The sequence below is a fragment of the Microcaecilia unicolor genome, chromosome 1, assembly GCF_901765095.1.
Source record: "Microcaecilia unicolor chromosome 1, aMicUni1.1, whole genome shotgun sequence".
Classification (NCBI taxonomy): Eukaryota; Metazoa; Chordata; class Amphibia; order Gymnophiona; family Siphonopidae; genus Microcaecilia; species Microcaecilia unicolor.
In genome coordinates, this window is record NC_044031.1 from 512,873,674 (window position 1) to 512,889,845 (window position 16,172).

Here is a 16,172-nt window from a genome sequence, read left to right on the forward strand (position 1 = left end):
CCGCTTATTCTGCCTCGCCTCACCCCATGCTTGGAACAACCTTCCTGAGCCCTTATGCCAAGCCCCCTCCCTGCCCATCTTCAAGTCTTTGCTTAAAGCCCACCTCTTCAATGCTGCGTTCGGCACCTAACTCTTACCATTCGGTAATCCAGACTGCCCCAATTTGACTGCCCCTTTCGGATTGACTGTTCACTTGTCTTTTAGATTGTAAGCTCCTTGAGCAGGGACTGTCCCTCTATGTTAAATTGTACAGCGCTGCGTAACCCTAGTAGCGCTTTAGAAATGTTAAGTAGTAGTAGTAGTATAGTATGAAGATTTCTCTTTTCTTTATTGAGGCCCTCAGTACTTCGGGATTTATGGCAGAGTCTACCGTTATTTTGGGGGATTTTAATTTGAATGTTGATATGATATCAACAGATTTGGTTTTCCAGAATTTTATTTGTTGATGACATGTCTGGGTTGGCATCAGGTAGTGGCAGTGCCAAGCATGTTGGTGGGCATATATTGGATTTGTTTTTTATGAGGAGAGTAGGTATAGAAGGCGGTATTGTGGGGTCCGCGGTACCGTGGTCTGATCATAAGTTGCTATCATTTGTGTTGTTACTGCAGGATGTAGAAGCACCTATTTCAAATGTGGCTGTAGTACGCAAGTGATTACCATTAGATTTGCAGGATTTGCACACAGCTTTACTTCCTGCTTTGTGCAAGTTTGAATCTTGAGTGGATCTCTCCGTTGATGGGATGGTAAGTGCATGGCATGGTACTTCGGAGAATGCTTCGAATCATGTTGCACCTGCACAGGCCTGTGAAGTCAGGCGGAGGGTGTGCCTCACTTGGTATACGTGGGAACTGCATGAACAAAAGTGTGTTTTGCAGAAAGAACGTGTTTGGAGAAGCTGTCCTTATGCTTTCACGCAGGCAGAGTATCTTGGTTGTTGAGCTTCACAGTGGAAGATCCAAGATGGCCGCAGTCCATTGAGGCGCTGCAAGTCGCGCTTTACCTTAGTTCTTACAATGCCTAAACGACGAGGGCGAGTAGCAGCCAGAGCCCCGCTAGCTACCCCCTCTTTACCTGGTCCAATTGACCGCTTCGTTCGACCTCAGAGTGTTGCATTTGAAAGCGGGACGTCGCCAGTTGGGATGTCCGGCGAGTTAGGAGATTCGGTCTCCCCTGGCTTGGAAACCACTCTTAGCCCCGCTATGCGGACTCCGCCTCCCCAGCCGGTTGGAGCAAGCTCCTTTCTTGCTGACTCGATCGGGTCTCCCAACGAAGATGTGAGGGACCCGGAAGGAAATCGAGTGGAGAGCTCATTTTTATCTCAAGCAGGAGAAATGCTGCCTTCGTGGAACGCGGGGAGAGGCATCGAGGAACAGAGAGAGTTCCATGCGTTGGTTCCTGAAAGGTTTGAAATGCCTAAAGAATTAATTACTAAACCAAAAGAGGTTACTTTGGATAAATTATGGGACTTGGTTTCTGCCCTGGGACAAACTTTTTTGAAACAGACAAACGAGATTGTTCCAAAAGTAAATTTATTAGAGAAAGATTTGAGACAACTGGAGGGAAAAACTAAAGAAATAGACAATAAAGCTGAAAAGGCTGAGCAAAAAATTGAAAAATTGGAAACATTACAACCTCTGATGATAAATGACTTGGCTAATCTTCGGAAAAAGATGGAAACATTTGATAACTATACCAAAAGTCATAATTTAAGATTTGTAAACTTTCCCAGGATCCAGACAACACCTCCTCTTGATATGTTAAAGAGATATTTCCGAGATGTTTTGAATGTAACAGATCAGAATTTACCACCATTTACCTCTGTTTATTATGTCCCAGGAAAAGAGCTGAATCAAATTCCTGAAACCCCATTAGATGTATCACTATTGCTTGAGACCTCTGATTCCGAGCAGGCAACGTCCGCAACTTTGGTTGCTACCGTTGCTTTGCTGCCGGACAAGGGTTGGATCTTCCGTCTTTTCTTTCGTAATAGAGAAAAACCCTTTTTGGGTTATAAGATATTATTATTTCCTGATGTCTCTAAGGAGACAAGAAAACGGAGGAAACAATTTTTGCTCCTGAAGTCTGGAATAATGCAGTTGGGGGGTACCTTTTTTTTAAGATACCCCTGCAAGTGTATAGTAAGACTTGATGGAAAGAAATATGTGTTCACAGAACCTATGCATGTATCTGCTCTTATAACTTCGAGTAAAAAGGTCAACGCTTAAATATATAAGTAACACACCTCAATGGTACTAGCTTAACCCTGTTATTTTTTATAATTTGATTAGATTCTCCTTGTATTCCTGAATCTTGGATCTTCAGTTTATGGACTTGAGTAGCAATTATTTCCTTTAGATTGTTTAATCTTTAGTGTTATGTTATATGATACCTTTTTATGTTCTTTTCCGAACAAGATGTTTTCTTGTGTTTTTGATGAAAATGAATAAATAAAAAAATAAAAAAAAAAAAGAGTATCTTGGTTGTTTGGAGGAATATAAGCAGGCAGTTGTCTTGGTTAGGTGCTTTTTTTTTTTTTTGACAGATTGAGCAGGCACCTTCTCTCAAACGAAAGAGCTTTTTTCCTTGGTTCAGTCATTGGTAGTTCCACATGTTAGTGAGGACTGTTTTCCTTAAACTGAGATTTTAGCTGACTATATTCAGACAAGAATGTGTGCAATTGTTCCCTTTAATGTATCAGATTCTAGTTCAATATAAAAGAAGGAGTCAAACTTTGGACTGAGTTCCAGTCTGTGGACTCACAGCAAGTAATCAGGGTAATTCAGGCACTTAATTCTTTTTGTGCACTGGATTATGTTCTACTGTGGTATTTAAGGCTTTGAGATCAGATATTGCAGACTCTATGGTTCTGGTTATTAACTGGATGTTGGCTTAGGCTATTGTTCCTGAGACTTTGAAGAAAGCAGTTGTTTGTCCTTTATTGAAGAAGCCATCGTTGTGTGTGGATCAGGCTGATAGCTTTCGCCCTATTTCTAATTAGAGTTTTTTTTGTGGAGGTGCTTGAGAAGACTGTGTTATTTCAGCTCGATGATTTTGTAGAGCAACAGTCATTGTTGGATCCATATCAGTTTGGCTTTCGATCTAAGCATAATACAGAAACTTTACTTCTTACGACTGATGAAATTCATATTGGTTTTGAGCAGGGACAACAGTATTTGATGATATCATTGAATGTTGCAGCTGCTTTTGATATGGTCAGTCATGCTATGCTGTTAGAACGTCTTAGTTCTTTTGGGATGGCAGGTAAGGTTCTGGACTGGTTTCGGTCCTTTTCGACAGCCTGTTTTTTTTCAGGTGGCTCAGCGTGTTTCTGTTTTGCTCTGGGTGCCTATGGTTTCTGGAATGCCACAAAGGCTCCTGCTTATCAGCAATTTTGTTTAATTTGTATATGCATCCTGTGTGTCAGGTGCTGGTTGATCTGGGGGTTAGTTATTGTCTTTATGCGGACGATCTTCAATATTATTTTCCTGTTCCTTCTCAGAAAGATGATGTTATTGCGTTGGTGAGGGCTTCCTTTCAGAGAGTGTAACTTTGGGTGCATATGAATAGTCTTTTGTTGAAAGCAGCAAAGATGCAAATTTTGTGGTTGCCCCATTTAGGAGAAACATGTCCTGTTTCTGGATTTCAGTTAGATTCTGCTTTTGTGCCAGTGGTTTTCTCGCTTCATAGTTTGGGGGTGATTTTGGACACAAGGCTGTCTAAGACCACAGGTGGCTGCTATGGTTAAGGTTAATTTCTTTAAACTGCGGATGATATCTAGACTTCGGACATTTTTTTCTGTGGAGGATTTTCGTACTGTGCTACAGAGTTATGTGTCAACCTTCTTTTGATTACTGTAATGCTTTGTTGTGCGACTTGACACATACAACTTTGCGGGCCTTGCAGGTTGTACAGAACTCTGCTGCATGGGTTCTTTTGAGTTTGGTTAGAAAGTGCATATTACGCCGCAGCTAAGGTTGTTGCGTTGGTTGCCTGTGGCACAATGTATTGAATTTAAACTTTTTTTTGAGCAGGAATTTGTTCAGGACTCTAGGTCTAGGATGGCACAAATCCTCTTGTTTTCTTGGGCACAAGGACGTACCTGGAATAGAATCCCATGGCATGGATTCAACTGCATTTCTTTGTAGAAGGTCAGAGATTTCCTCTACAAGTACCTACTTGTTCTGAGAGCTGATGTAAGATACTCTTGGTGGGCAATTTGGTAATTTCTATTGCCAATGTAGTGAGCAACCAAGATGAACCCACTGGTCGGAGGTTATAAGGGACCACCTTTGATGGAAAAAAAACTTTTCCTACCCCCACCAGTAGGTCATCTGGGATGGTTACTTGTATTGCGGCTATGTTCTCCTGGAGCTAGTCAAAAGATTATTCCCTACTTTGACCAAGGAGCCTGCTGGGACTTCTGTGATCAAGACCGATAAGGCTAAAAACGCTGGGCTTGGGTTTCTGGGCAGAGTGGGAAGGCTGCAGAAACCTATGCCCATGGCTGCCGAGAAGAGGGCGTAAGATTCCCCCAGGCCCAGCCTCCAAGGGGGGGGGGGGGGGCCTGATGCCGGGACCTGTGGTAACAAAAATTGTTGGATCATTTACCACAGGTGCAGGAGCAAAACTTTTTAGTGCCCTGTGGAACAGTAAAAATCCTTGCGCCCAATTTAAAAAAATAAAAATACTGCTCTAGCAAGTCCAGTCTCTCTGTCTTCCTCCCTCTCTCACTTCTGCCACCGCAATTTCTACCTTATGAAGCTGCCAACAACAATCACCACAGGCCTGCTCCAGGGCCTTCCCTCTGCCAGGTTCCGCCTTTTGATGCAACTTTCTGTTTGAGGAATTTGAATCAGAAGACAAAGTGCCAGACCCATGCGAAAGGGGGACGCTGGGGGGAAGGGAGAGAGGAGATGGAGCTGTGGGAGGGGGTGCTGGAAGGGAGAGAGATGGTGGACCAAGGGGGGTGGGAGTGAGGGCTAAAGGAAAGGCAGAGAGGGAGGGTTAGAAGGAAGGTACATAGGTGCTGGACCTATGGGGGGGGAGGGCTAGAGAGGAAAATGTGGGGGGCAGAGCCCTTAACATTTTTTGCCCCAGGCCCGGCTTTGTTGCTCAGTGGTCCTGCCCTCGACTTTGAGTAATAGGTTCGCCATCCAGGCTCGCTTATAAATCTCCTAGAAGAGGCTGCAGCTGGAAGTTGCCGAGACAGGGACTGGATAGTATCAATATGTTTCTTTCAGGTCAGTGACCTCCTTCACCTTGTCCCCAAAATGATTGTCTCCTTGGCAGGGTACGTCTGCCAACCTCTCCTGAACCACTGGTTCCAGGTCAGAGACACACAGCCTTGAGAATCTGTACCGACGCCCAGGTAGCCGCTCTGCAAATATCTTCCAACGGCACCAGACGGGCCTCCACAAAGGATGTGGCTTGAGAACCGAAGAGGAGGAATCTTCCCCATGGCCACATAAGCCAAACTAATCGCTTCCCGGAGCCACCGGGCCACCGTGGCCTTAGAAGCCATCGCCCCTTTATTGTGCCCCGCAAACAACACAAAGAGATGATCCGAACATCGGAAGGAGTTCGTGGCCTCCAAATAGCGCAAAAGAACGCGCTGAACATCTAAACAATGCAAGGCCCGGAACTCACTTGGATACTCTTCCCGCCGAAAGGCCGGCAACACCAAGGTCTGACCCAGATGAAAGCAAGACACTACATTAGGCAAGAAGGAAGGAACAGTCCGAATGCACACTCCCACCTCCAAATAACGGAGGAAGGGATCCCTGCATGACAACGCCTGGAGCTCAGACACTCGCCTTGCTGAGGCCATAGCCACCAAAAACACCGCCTTCACCATAAGATCCTTCAGAGATACCTGACCAAGGGGCTCGAAAGGAGGACGTTGCATAGCATGGAGCACCAGATTCAGATTCCACTCTGGAAGCACCGGCACCCTCTGAGGCCTAATATGGTTGACGCCCCGCAAAAAACGCACTACATCCGGATGAGTCGCTATTGAGCGATCACCCAAGTGACCCCTAAAACAGGCTAGAGTCGCCACTTGCACTTTTTTTTTTTTTTTTTTATATATTTATTTATAAACCTTTTGAGATACATAATATTCAAAACAGAATAATATTACTAATTTGCAAACTTTCTTTCAATATCAAATACAAATAAGGCAAATTGACTATATACCCATCGTCCACAATAATTAAGAAATGATCCAAGATTCATAGAAAATCAAACTCAAAAATTCAAATAAAGCAAGAGCCGCGCTAGACTCCATAGATTCACTCCTAAGTGCTATACAGTGTTCATTCGGGTCTAAACTTTCACAATTATACTCTCTTTACTTTTCAAAAACACATCCAACTGATTAGGTTCAAAAAATTGATATTGTTTAGTGTGGTACAAAATCCTACACACACAAGGAAATTTCAAAAGAAAATTGACCCCCAGGGCTATTGCCCTTGGGCGCAAAGCAAGAAATAATTTACGACGTTTTGAGTTTCCCTGGACAAATCCGGGAAAACTCTTATTTTTGAACCTAAAAATAAAGAATTCAAGTGTCTTAAGGATAACCTAAGTACTGCATCTCGGTCCAACTCTAGTGCAAAAGTCACTAACAAAGTAGTCCTTTGCGTGACCACCTCCAAAGAAGATTCCAGAAACTCCGTTAAATTCAATGCATTCTGAGGGTCTAGGTTTCCTGGGACTTGCCCAGCAATCTGAATATAATATGCCCTTGTAATTGGTGGCAGTGAGTTTTCGGTCATTCCCAGAATATCAGTAAGATATTTCTTAACCATCTGTACAGGAGAGAAAATAGGCGATTTTGGAAAGTTAATCATACGAAGGTTAAGTCTTTTGGATTGATTTTCCAGATATTCCATGCGTCTGAAAGCAAAATTCCTTTCTTTAATTAGTGTTTGATCCACAAGTTGCATTTGTTCAACTTTTTGAGAAAGAATTTTTACTTCAGTTGCATGAGAGTCATTAATTTGAAATTGTTTGAGAGCAGACTGTGCCAAAACTTTGATAGTTTCATTATTCTTTGAAATACCTGATTGTAAGGCAAAGAGAGTTGTGGAGTTCAGTTCCCAAAGTGACTCTAAGGTCACTACAGCTGGTTTCTCAAACTGCCCTACATTAAATTCCAGGGGAGCCGCTTGAACTACTTGTTCCAGGATACTCACTGTTGCAGAATCCACAACAGTCGCTGTTTTCTGCTCTGGAATCACTGGTTGTTCAGGGGATGGCCTCTGTGCTGCCGACGAGTTCCCTCCCTGCTCGCTCCCTTCACCACTCTGGGCTGAGGCTGCAGGACTCGGCTGGAAGCGCTCACTTCCTGGTTGAGGGGGCGCTGCACGAAAGACAGGGCTTAAGGAAGCCCCGTCGACACTGTCGGTTAGCGCCGAAGCGCTAGCACCAGCAACAGGGGTGGAAGTCGATGGAGTTCCGGGCGTTATTCCGAAGCGCTCGAGTGTCGGCTGGGAGAGCGGGGGCTTTGCGCCAGGGTCTGAGGGAAAGTCCCTGACTTTCCCACGTCGCTTGCCCATCGCAACAACGGGCAAGGTAACTCCCTCCAGCTCTACTCTGATGCCGCTAAAGACGCGTCCGTAGCGCAAGTTCAAACCGTCGCCATCTTGGATCTGATCCGCCACTTGCACTTTAAGGGTGCTCAAAGAAAGTGCCTTATCCAGACCTTCCTGCAAAAATGCCAGAATAGACGACAGGCCGACGCCTGCAGGGCCAAAGAGGCCACTTCAAAGGCTAACTTCAGGGCTGCCTCCAACTTATGGTCCTGAGGGTCTTGCAGAGCTGTTTCTCCTTCCACTGGTGGTCTTTTTTGTGACTGCCATAATTAAGGAATCCACCACCAGCGCACCCACGGAGTCCAAATCCTCCGAGCGTAGCGGACAGAGCTGCGACATGGCCCATGCCACCCGGAGACTTGATTCCGGGGTATCTCTCTGAGGGACAGCCAACAGGGAGTCCCCCCCCCCCCCCCCCCCCCCCCCCCCCCCCCCCGAGAGCTGCCCGTTCCCCTGGCTCCGAAAGCCCAGAAAAATCCTCTTCTACAAGAGGAAGCTCTAACCGGAGTCTCTTAGGTAGACACTGGGGCATGCCTGGCTGGGGACCATGAGGCACAGGCAACGGAGTTTCTGCAGCTGATGACTTCAATAAAAAAGCTCTGCGTCTGGCTTGCCAGCTGATTTCCCCACCACAGATGGAAGAGTGGTGTTGGAGCCTTCCCTAGCCGGCGGACGCACCTGCATCTCCCCACTCTGCTTCCTGCTCTGGGCCCCAGCCTTAGTGCACTCTTCGCACATCCCTGACGCTGCCCTTCTGCTGCCACAGCGCGAACAGCGCTTTGCCGTTTCAGATGGGGCCGACACGTCCGACCCACGAAGCAGAGCCAGCCTCCCCACTCATTCCGAGTACGCTCCGGTACAGCGCCTTTCTATTCAGCCCAAAGGAGTAGCCTGCACAAGCGCGAACGCTCTTATTTTTTTTACCCCTGGAGAGAGGCAGGAGAGAGCTGATTCAGGCACACTCCAACTGCACGCCAATGCACCCCCAAAAGGACTAGCTAGTGAAGCTGGCCGGGGGAAGATGGGAGGGACCTGGCCCCACCAGGTGTCCCAAACCACACTAAATGGCACCTCAACCCCAAAAGATGACTCAACACCCCCCGAGGGAACGGGACAGGAGTCAGATCAATCTGGAGCTGCACAGATATGTCCCTCCACCTGCTAGATAGAGAGAATACTGAGATTGGTATATGTAGTCCTGTACAGCCAGCTCAATCTCGGAGTTCTCTCTATCTCCATCTGCTGGTTGAGGGACATAACCCATTGATCTGGGGACGCAATGGAAGACAGCAATTCCATAAAGGGACATCTCTATTTAGGTGCCTAGATGGCACCTATTTGGAGCCAATGCTATAGAAGAAAAACAAGTGCCTACTTTTCTTTACAGAATACTATTTAGGGTAGAGGAAGAGATGTTGCATTGTCTTCACTACATCTATCTGCTGCTTTTGGCCTTTCACCACCCCATTCTTCTCCAATGCTTATCTGATCTCAATATCACAGGAACAGCTCTCTCTTGGTTCCACTCCTCTCTCACAAGTCAGTCCTTTGTAGTACATCTTTCTAATTTGCACTTCATCACCACATCCTCTACAATCATGTATTCCCCAAGGCTTCATCCTTGGCCCAATGCTTCTCAGTATCTTTCTTGCCCCTCCAACCCTTCTCCTTCAGTCACTCGGTTTCACATTTTTCATATAAGCAGATGACCTTCAACTGCACAGTGATGCACATTGGGAAGAATAATCTGAAACATGGTTTCCTGATGCTAGGGTCCACCTTAGGAGTCAGCATTCAAGAAAAAGACCTAGGTGTCATTGTAGACAATATGCTGAAATCCGCTGCCCAGTGTGCGGTGGTGGCTAAAAAAAGCAAACAGGATGCTAGGAATTATTTGGAAAGGGATGCAAAATAAGACCAAGAACATTATAACGTTTCCATATCGCTCCATGGTGCAACCCCAATTTTGAGAACTGTGTTTAATCCTGGGTTGCCACATCTCAAAAAAAAAATGTTCAAAATTAGAAAAGGTTCAAAGAAGAGCAACTAAAATGATAAAGGGAATGGAACTCCTCCCATCTGAGGAAAGGCTAAAGAGGTTAGCGCTCTTAAACCTGGAAGAGAAACAGCTGAAGGGATATATGAGTGAGGTCTAGAAAACCCTGAATGGTGTAGAATGGGTAGAAGTGAATCAATTTTTCACTCTTTCAAAAAGTACAAAGACCAGGGGACACAATAAAATTACATGGAAATACTTTTAAAACAAATATGAGGAAATATTTTTTTTCACTCAAAGAATAGTTAAGCTCTGGAACTCAATGCCGGAGAATGTGGCACTGGTAACAGCAGGTTTAAAAAAAGTTTGGAAACATTCCTGAGGACAAGTCCATAGTCTGTTTTTGAGATGAACATGGTGGAAGACACTGCTTGCATTGTGATTGGTAGCATGGAATGTTGCTACTAATTGGGTTTTTGAAAGGTTCTTGAGACCTGGATTGGCCACTGTTGCAAGCAGGATACTGGACTAGGTGGACTACTGGTCTGACCCGGTATAGCTATTCTTATATACTTATGTTTATGTTCTTATTCTTTTTCCCTTGGACTCCACATCTCCTCCTCTCTCCATATCACTTACTCATATACTAAAAGAGGTTACCGACTGATTTACTAAAAATAATCAAGTCGAATCTTGATAATCTGAGCTTATGATTTTCTCTACTGAACCTTCCTCCACCACTATTCTAAAAACTTTTCCATTATAAGTGTGCCTCTTCCTTATAAAACTTTCATAAAAAGTTTAGGAATAATCCCGGATAACATTTTAGTTGTTGTTCCTTCATACTCCAACAAATTCACTCGTTGCGACCATTGTTAGAGCCTTCCTCTACTCATATCCTAGTACATGGTTTAATCACTGCTAAACTTGTGTTGCAAATCTTTTCCTCACTGGCCTTCCTGACATTCAACTACACTGTCAACTTGTTCAAAACACAGCCATTAAACTTCTCCACTGTTGCAAGAAATAAGAACATGTAACCTCTCTAAGAAAGAACACTGGCTCTCAATAACTTAATGAATACCCTACAAAATACTCTCTCTCCATCATCAGAGACTTAGGGTGGAAACCTCTGAGTCAATTTAAGTTGAAGTTAAAAACTTTTTTTTTTCACTAAGTATTTGGATCCCTTGGCTAACCTGGGTTTATATCATCAGAGGCCTGGAATCTGGTAGGAACATAACCTTTTTGGTGTGAAGAATGGTTTGGAATGTTGTATGAAAGATAAGTTAATTTCTTGGTTGAATAATTTGAATGTGGTCTTTTATTTATTGGTGCTCTTTTCTGTTCTAATTTTGGATTGTAAACAACTCCTGTCATTGAAGATTTATATCAAATTTTCCCCTCTGATCAACCACTAGTTCTTTATCCTCTGCTACCCTATCAGGATGCTTCATTCATCCCAGTATTGCTTATTCTATATTTCTTCTTTTTGCCAGATCCATCTTGATACAGTCAGAACTTCCTGCTTTAGTATTGTCACTCCAACTCTTTCAAACAACCTCCCTCAATAAATTATAAGCTTCCTTGAAGACTTATTTTTCCCTGGCTTTTCCATCCCTTTCCTTTGGATTTTCCTATTCCTCTACAAAATTATTTAAAATGTTCTAATTTGCTTTCTGCTGTTGGCTTGCAATAAACAAGACCTGTTTTTCACTGCTCTGTTGTCCCTTCCTCCTCTCACACCTTTAACATTATAACCTTGTTCCTGACTTATGGTACAAAATCGTTCATGTCTAAAACTTTACTTTAATGGTTTTTAGATTTTGTTTTATCCCTTTCTCTTAATTTTAAGAGACTTGTAAATCACTAATGCTCAATACAAAGAGGGGCCACAGGATCAAAGCAATGTGCACAATGGAGAAGCTTAACTGCAGTAGCTGAACGAGCTGAAGATGCTTGATAGAGTAAAGACAGAGACCAGCACAGAGAGAGTTACAGTAAACACGATGAGGCAGCAGCAAGTAAGAGAGAACTGATGAGTAAGAGAGCTAAAGGAACGAATAACATGAATATGATAAGGGCAAAAAAAAAAAAATGAACAGCATCAATTTGAGGCTTGGAGAGTTTGGAGTCAAAAAGGCCACCATTAATTTTTTCAGAATCTTTGAAAGGAAGTGGACCATTAATAGATGGGGTGGGAGGGGTAATAGGAGAAGGGAAAGAAATAGCCTCACATTTGGAGTTGTTGTGCCTCTGTTTTGTCCTTGTAATTTGTGAAGTTGTTTATTTGGTAGTCCTTTTACAAAGGCGCACTAGCAGTTTTAGGGTACGCTAAACGCTGGTGATACCCATAGAAATATACGGGCAAACAATGTTTAGGGCGTGCATATTTTTAGCGTGCTACAAATGCTAGCTCACCTTTGTAAAAGGACCCCTTGGTGATTATATGTTAAGCATAGGTGAAGGAGCATTTTCAAATGAACGTCTAAGTTAGAACTGGGATGTCCTGCTTATAACATCCCAAAAAAACATCCCTGCATGTAAGTTATTTTGAAATTCTTTATAATTACTAAGGAAGTGCATTCATTTGAGTGATCATGGGAAATGTTATTAATATTTCCCATATCATTTTAAACCTAAAATGACAGGAAAGAATCTGAAATTTGGGGGGGGGGGTGCTGTCATCAATAAAACATATTAAATTGTGCAACAACATGCATTATTAACAACATTGCCCCTGAAATGAAAAAAATATATGAAAAACCAGAAAAAAAAATGAAAAATCCTGTAAATTCAGGAAACTAAACAAAATGAGATGTCTGGCCTATACACCCCTAATAATTAGTATAAAGTTGGTACTATTCCCGTAAACATCAAATTTGATATGCCATGTGTCCAAAAAAACGGATTACAACATAAAAAAGTATAGGCAAACTTTTAAAACAATGCTTTATCTGACACAGAGTAAGAGAAAATGTATCGTTAAACTACAAATACTGTACATATACTTATTGGTACAGATGCAGCTTATTAGAATAATGCTAAATCAGTCTATGATACTCCTGAAAAGTAAGTACTAGTTCAACTAAAATAAAAACACAACCACAGACTTTAGAATTAGACCTCCAGGGATAAAGGTCTGTAGAAGTTACACCCTAGGTTGCCTCCTTGAGATATGGCCTGCTGTCTGACCTATAGGCCTATAGTTTAATCAAACTAAATATTCTGCTATGTAAAGTGATTCTTTGGACTTCCTTAAACAGTGACATCCTAGCAAACAGGTGTTCTTTTGAGAATTAATTAGAGACATTTTGCATTCAACAATAGCAAGTTTTTCCACTTGAGGATCACCTTAAAAATGATAGCAGTGGGATTTTAATTCAAGCAGCAGTCAAACCTCAATTACAGTGAATACACATACAATTTTAAAAATATCCTTCTTACCTAGATATAACGATGCATTTTCTTTCTTGACATTGTCATCTAAGTAGGTTGGTCCCAGGGTATAAATAGGTGTGGAGCCCACACCGATGAGGATTTGAGCACAAATGAATAAAGCTACATATAGCGAGTGATCCTTTCCACCCGAGTCACTTGGACATGCTGCAGACTCCAAACGGTCTTTGGCAGTGTTATTGCCATTCATACATAAACCCTCTCCAGAAACTGAGGAATTCAATTCCTGGATCTGATATGGAGGAGAAATGAAATGAGGTAAGGAGAAAATGGCTGCTCCAAGAGCAATGAAAAAGCCACCTACAGCAAGCCAGCGAGGCCTTCGCCCTTTACCACCAAAGTAACTGATGAAAATCACCACCGCCAGGCTGCCAATATCAAAACAGCTGACCAGCAGCCCGGATTCAGAGCTCTTCAAACTGTACCGCCTTTCAATTGTTGTAATGACACTGCTCAGATAACCCGATACCATTAAGGACTGTATGAAAGTCAAGAAGGACATACAAACCAGAAAACAACGGGAATCTGTCAAAACCAAACTTAGGTATTTTCTACCTGCAATTGTAATCAGTGTGGAAGATGAAGAAACTCCTTTTCTCACATCTTCACTGGCAATACTTGAATCTGTTCTTTCTGTATTGCCACCAACTAAAAAACTGGATACTGCTAGAGAAGACAGCATGGTCCTAGAAGAGACTGCACTTCTTGATGTTGACTTGCCAATAACAAAAGAACACTGTGGATCAGAATCATCTTGGACATTGTCCAAGACATTCTTTTCTGATGCATTGAATGTCATTTGTGTTGCATCTATCACTTTTGTTTTCGATTCACCAACAGCAGTGTTACAATAGCCATTTATCACCGGTAAGCTCCTGGACCTGAAATTATCAGTGTCTTCACTAGGCTGTTTCTGTTCTCCCTGCTGATGTTCCTGAAAGTGTAAAGTGAAAGCATGAGTAGGGCTTCGGTCATCCTCCGAAGTCATTACTGAAACTTGTGTGGATCACAGTAAATAACAATAAATCGATATGTGAAAACAAACATAATTGAAAATCCAGCTTGCAAGTTAAGATTCCCCATCATAAATTCTGAACAGTCTTGTACTTGAGGCAAAGGAGCTTAAAATTCATTACAGATTTCAGAGGCAATCTAATACTATTTTTGATGTTCCTCTTATGTATGTATTAACTTTTATTAAGATTCGTCCAATTATGTGCAATAGATGTGACAGTCCTGAAAGCTTCAGAAACCTGATATGAAAACATAAGTATAGTCTGGATGCTGTTCCACTCTTCCTTCTTCAGAAGCCTTCCCATCCAGATGAATACTCATATGTTAGAATGGAAAAATATGTTTTAACAAGGTTTAAAGTCCATGTACCATTTCTGTACATTCCTTTTTATCTCCAGCATCTTTTGCACCCCTCCTTCCAATCATAGAAGCACTCCATCCTTATTGCCTGCAGTGAAATCCTCCATTAACAAATGCTTAAATCTGTAAAGGAAAAAAAATGAGAGAGAGATGAAACACAAAAGGTTGACAACCATAAGCAAGAACCCCCAGATATTGCCATAGCACTCACCTTCATGATCCCTAGTATATAATCCCTAATATCAAACCAAGAACAAGATGATCTGAAGAAAACTACTTTCAAAATCTGCTCACTATATAAAAAATACTTCTTTCCACCCTACTTTTCATGTCACATACTATCATTAAATTACTTTGTTACACGAAATTAAATGAAAAAAAAGTCATCCATTCTCAAAAAACAGTCCTCTTGTTTCTACTACAGGACACTAAAGGGCCAGAGCATAGCAGAAATTCAAAATAAAACGACAGAACTATCACACAAAATGCTCTACATTATTTCAAATGCAACCACCTAAAACTTTAAAATTTGCTGCAATGATTTGAGGCCATGTGCTGTTCAGATAGAGCCTTTCATTGTACCAGGCAAAATGTGCAGCAGAAGGTCAACATACCAGCCCCTTTCTTCACAAGACTAAAAATACACACAGAACAAATCTTCAATTACAAATAACTCGAGACACGACAGTCTGTGAGCGCGCATTAAGCAGCGGTTGCTGCAGCTGCACCTGCTCTTAGCTCCTTTCTTTCTATTCTTTGTCAGGGGAACTGACTGAAATTTCGAATGTGAAGCAGTGCCAGAGGAGGGAGACAAGGGAAGCATCCGATCTCATACCAACTGCTGAAAAACTGCACAGAACCTGACCTGACTCCCTTCCCCGTCCCCAGCAGTGCTATCTAGCCAAACCACTTCTCCTGCAGCAAAAAGCGCTGGGAAAGCTGAGTCGGCACTTCTCCGATGAGCAGGGATAACACAAAGGAGGAATTCATGATGCTGATCTATCTTATTGTCTACCTGGTTGATCTGGCTTTTGTAACAAATGAAGACATCAATATAACGCTACAGGATTAAGAGATACCAAGTCACACGCATTTGATCCCCCCACCCCCCGGAGCGCTCCTCTTCACACACATTCAAGGACCCCCCCCCCCCCCCACACACACACACACACACACACACACAATTTCAAGGGACCCCCCCTTGTCCATTGTTTGCCATCTCTCCCTCTTTTTTTTCACTCCCCCCCACCCCCCCCCGGTCTGGCATCCTTTCCCCGTCCACCATGTCTCCCTCATTCTTAGGCTCCCCCCTCCCACCGCGTCCTACCTTCAATCGTGTCGGTCGCCGCCGGCAGCAATTCATATAGATCGCCTGGGAGTCGGGGGACCGGTGCTGAAGCTTTTCTTCCCGGCGTCCCGCCCCCACCTCTGACGCAACTTCCTGTTTCCTGACAGGGTGGCAGCGGCACGCCGCAGAAGAACAGATGCCCCGCTTGCCCGACACTTCAAAGACAAAGTTTGAAGATAGAAGGCAGCGGGGAGAGAGATGAGGAAGTACCAGCCGAGTATGAGCGTGTGGGTTTGAAGGAGAATGAGAGATACCAGGCTGAGGAGAGAGTGTCAGTTGTTGAGTGTGTGCTTTCTCTGGTTTTTTTTTAATATATATATATTTTTTTTTTTTAAATAATTTAAATGAGGAATATAACAAACATTAGTAAATATATGTAATAATATATTGTGATGTTAT

The 16,172-nt window shown here is 43.1% G+C and overlaps 1 protein-coding gene across 2 annotated transcripts in view; it reads right to left on the reverse strand.

The window, feature by feature from the left end:
* The window catches only part of SLCO5A1 (solute carrier organic anion transporter family member 5A1), a 123,625-nt gene extending 107,784 nt beyond the window's left edge, over nucleotides 1-15,841 (reverse strand). For both annotated transcript variants that reach the window (XM_030215373.1, XM_030215368.1), the window contains exons 1-2: nucleotides 15,753-15,841; nucleotides 13,040-14,548 (exon numbers count right to left, since the gene is read on the reverse strand). In XM_030215373.1, coding sequence (XP_030071233.1) covers nucleotides 13,040-14,039 — 1,000 coding nt within the window. In that variant the 5' untranslated portion in view covers nucleotides 14,040-14,548; nucleotides 15,753-15,841. The remainder of the gene's footprint in view (nucleotides 1-13,039; nucleotides 14,549-15,752) is intronic.
* Between the last annotated feature and the right edge of the window lie 331 nt (nucleotides 15,842-16,172).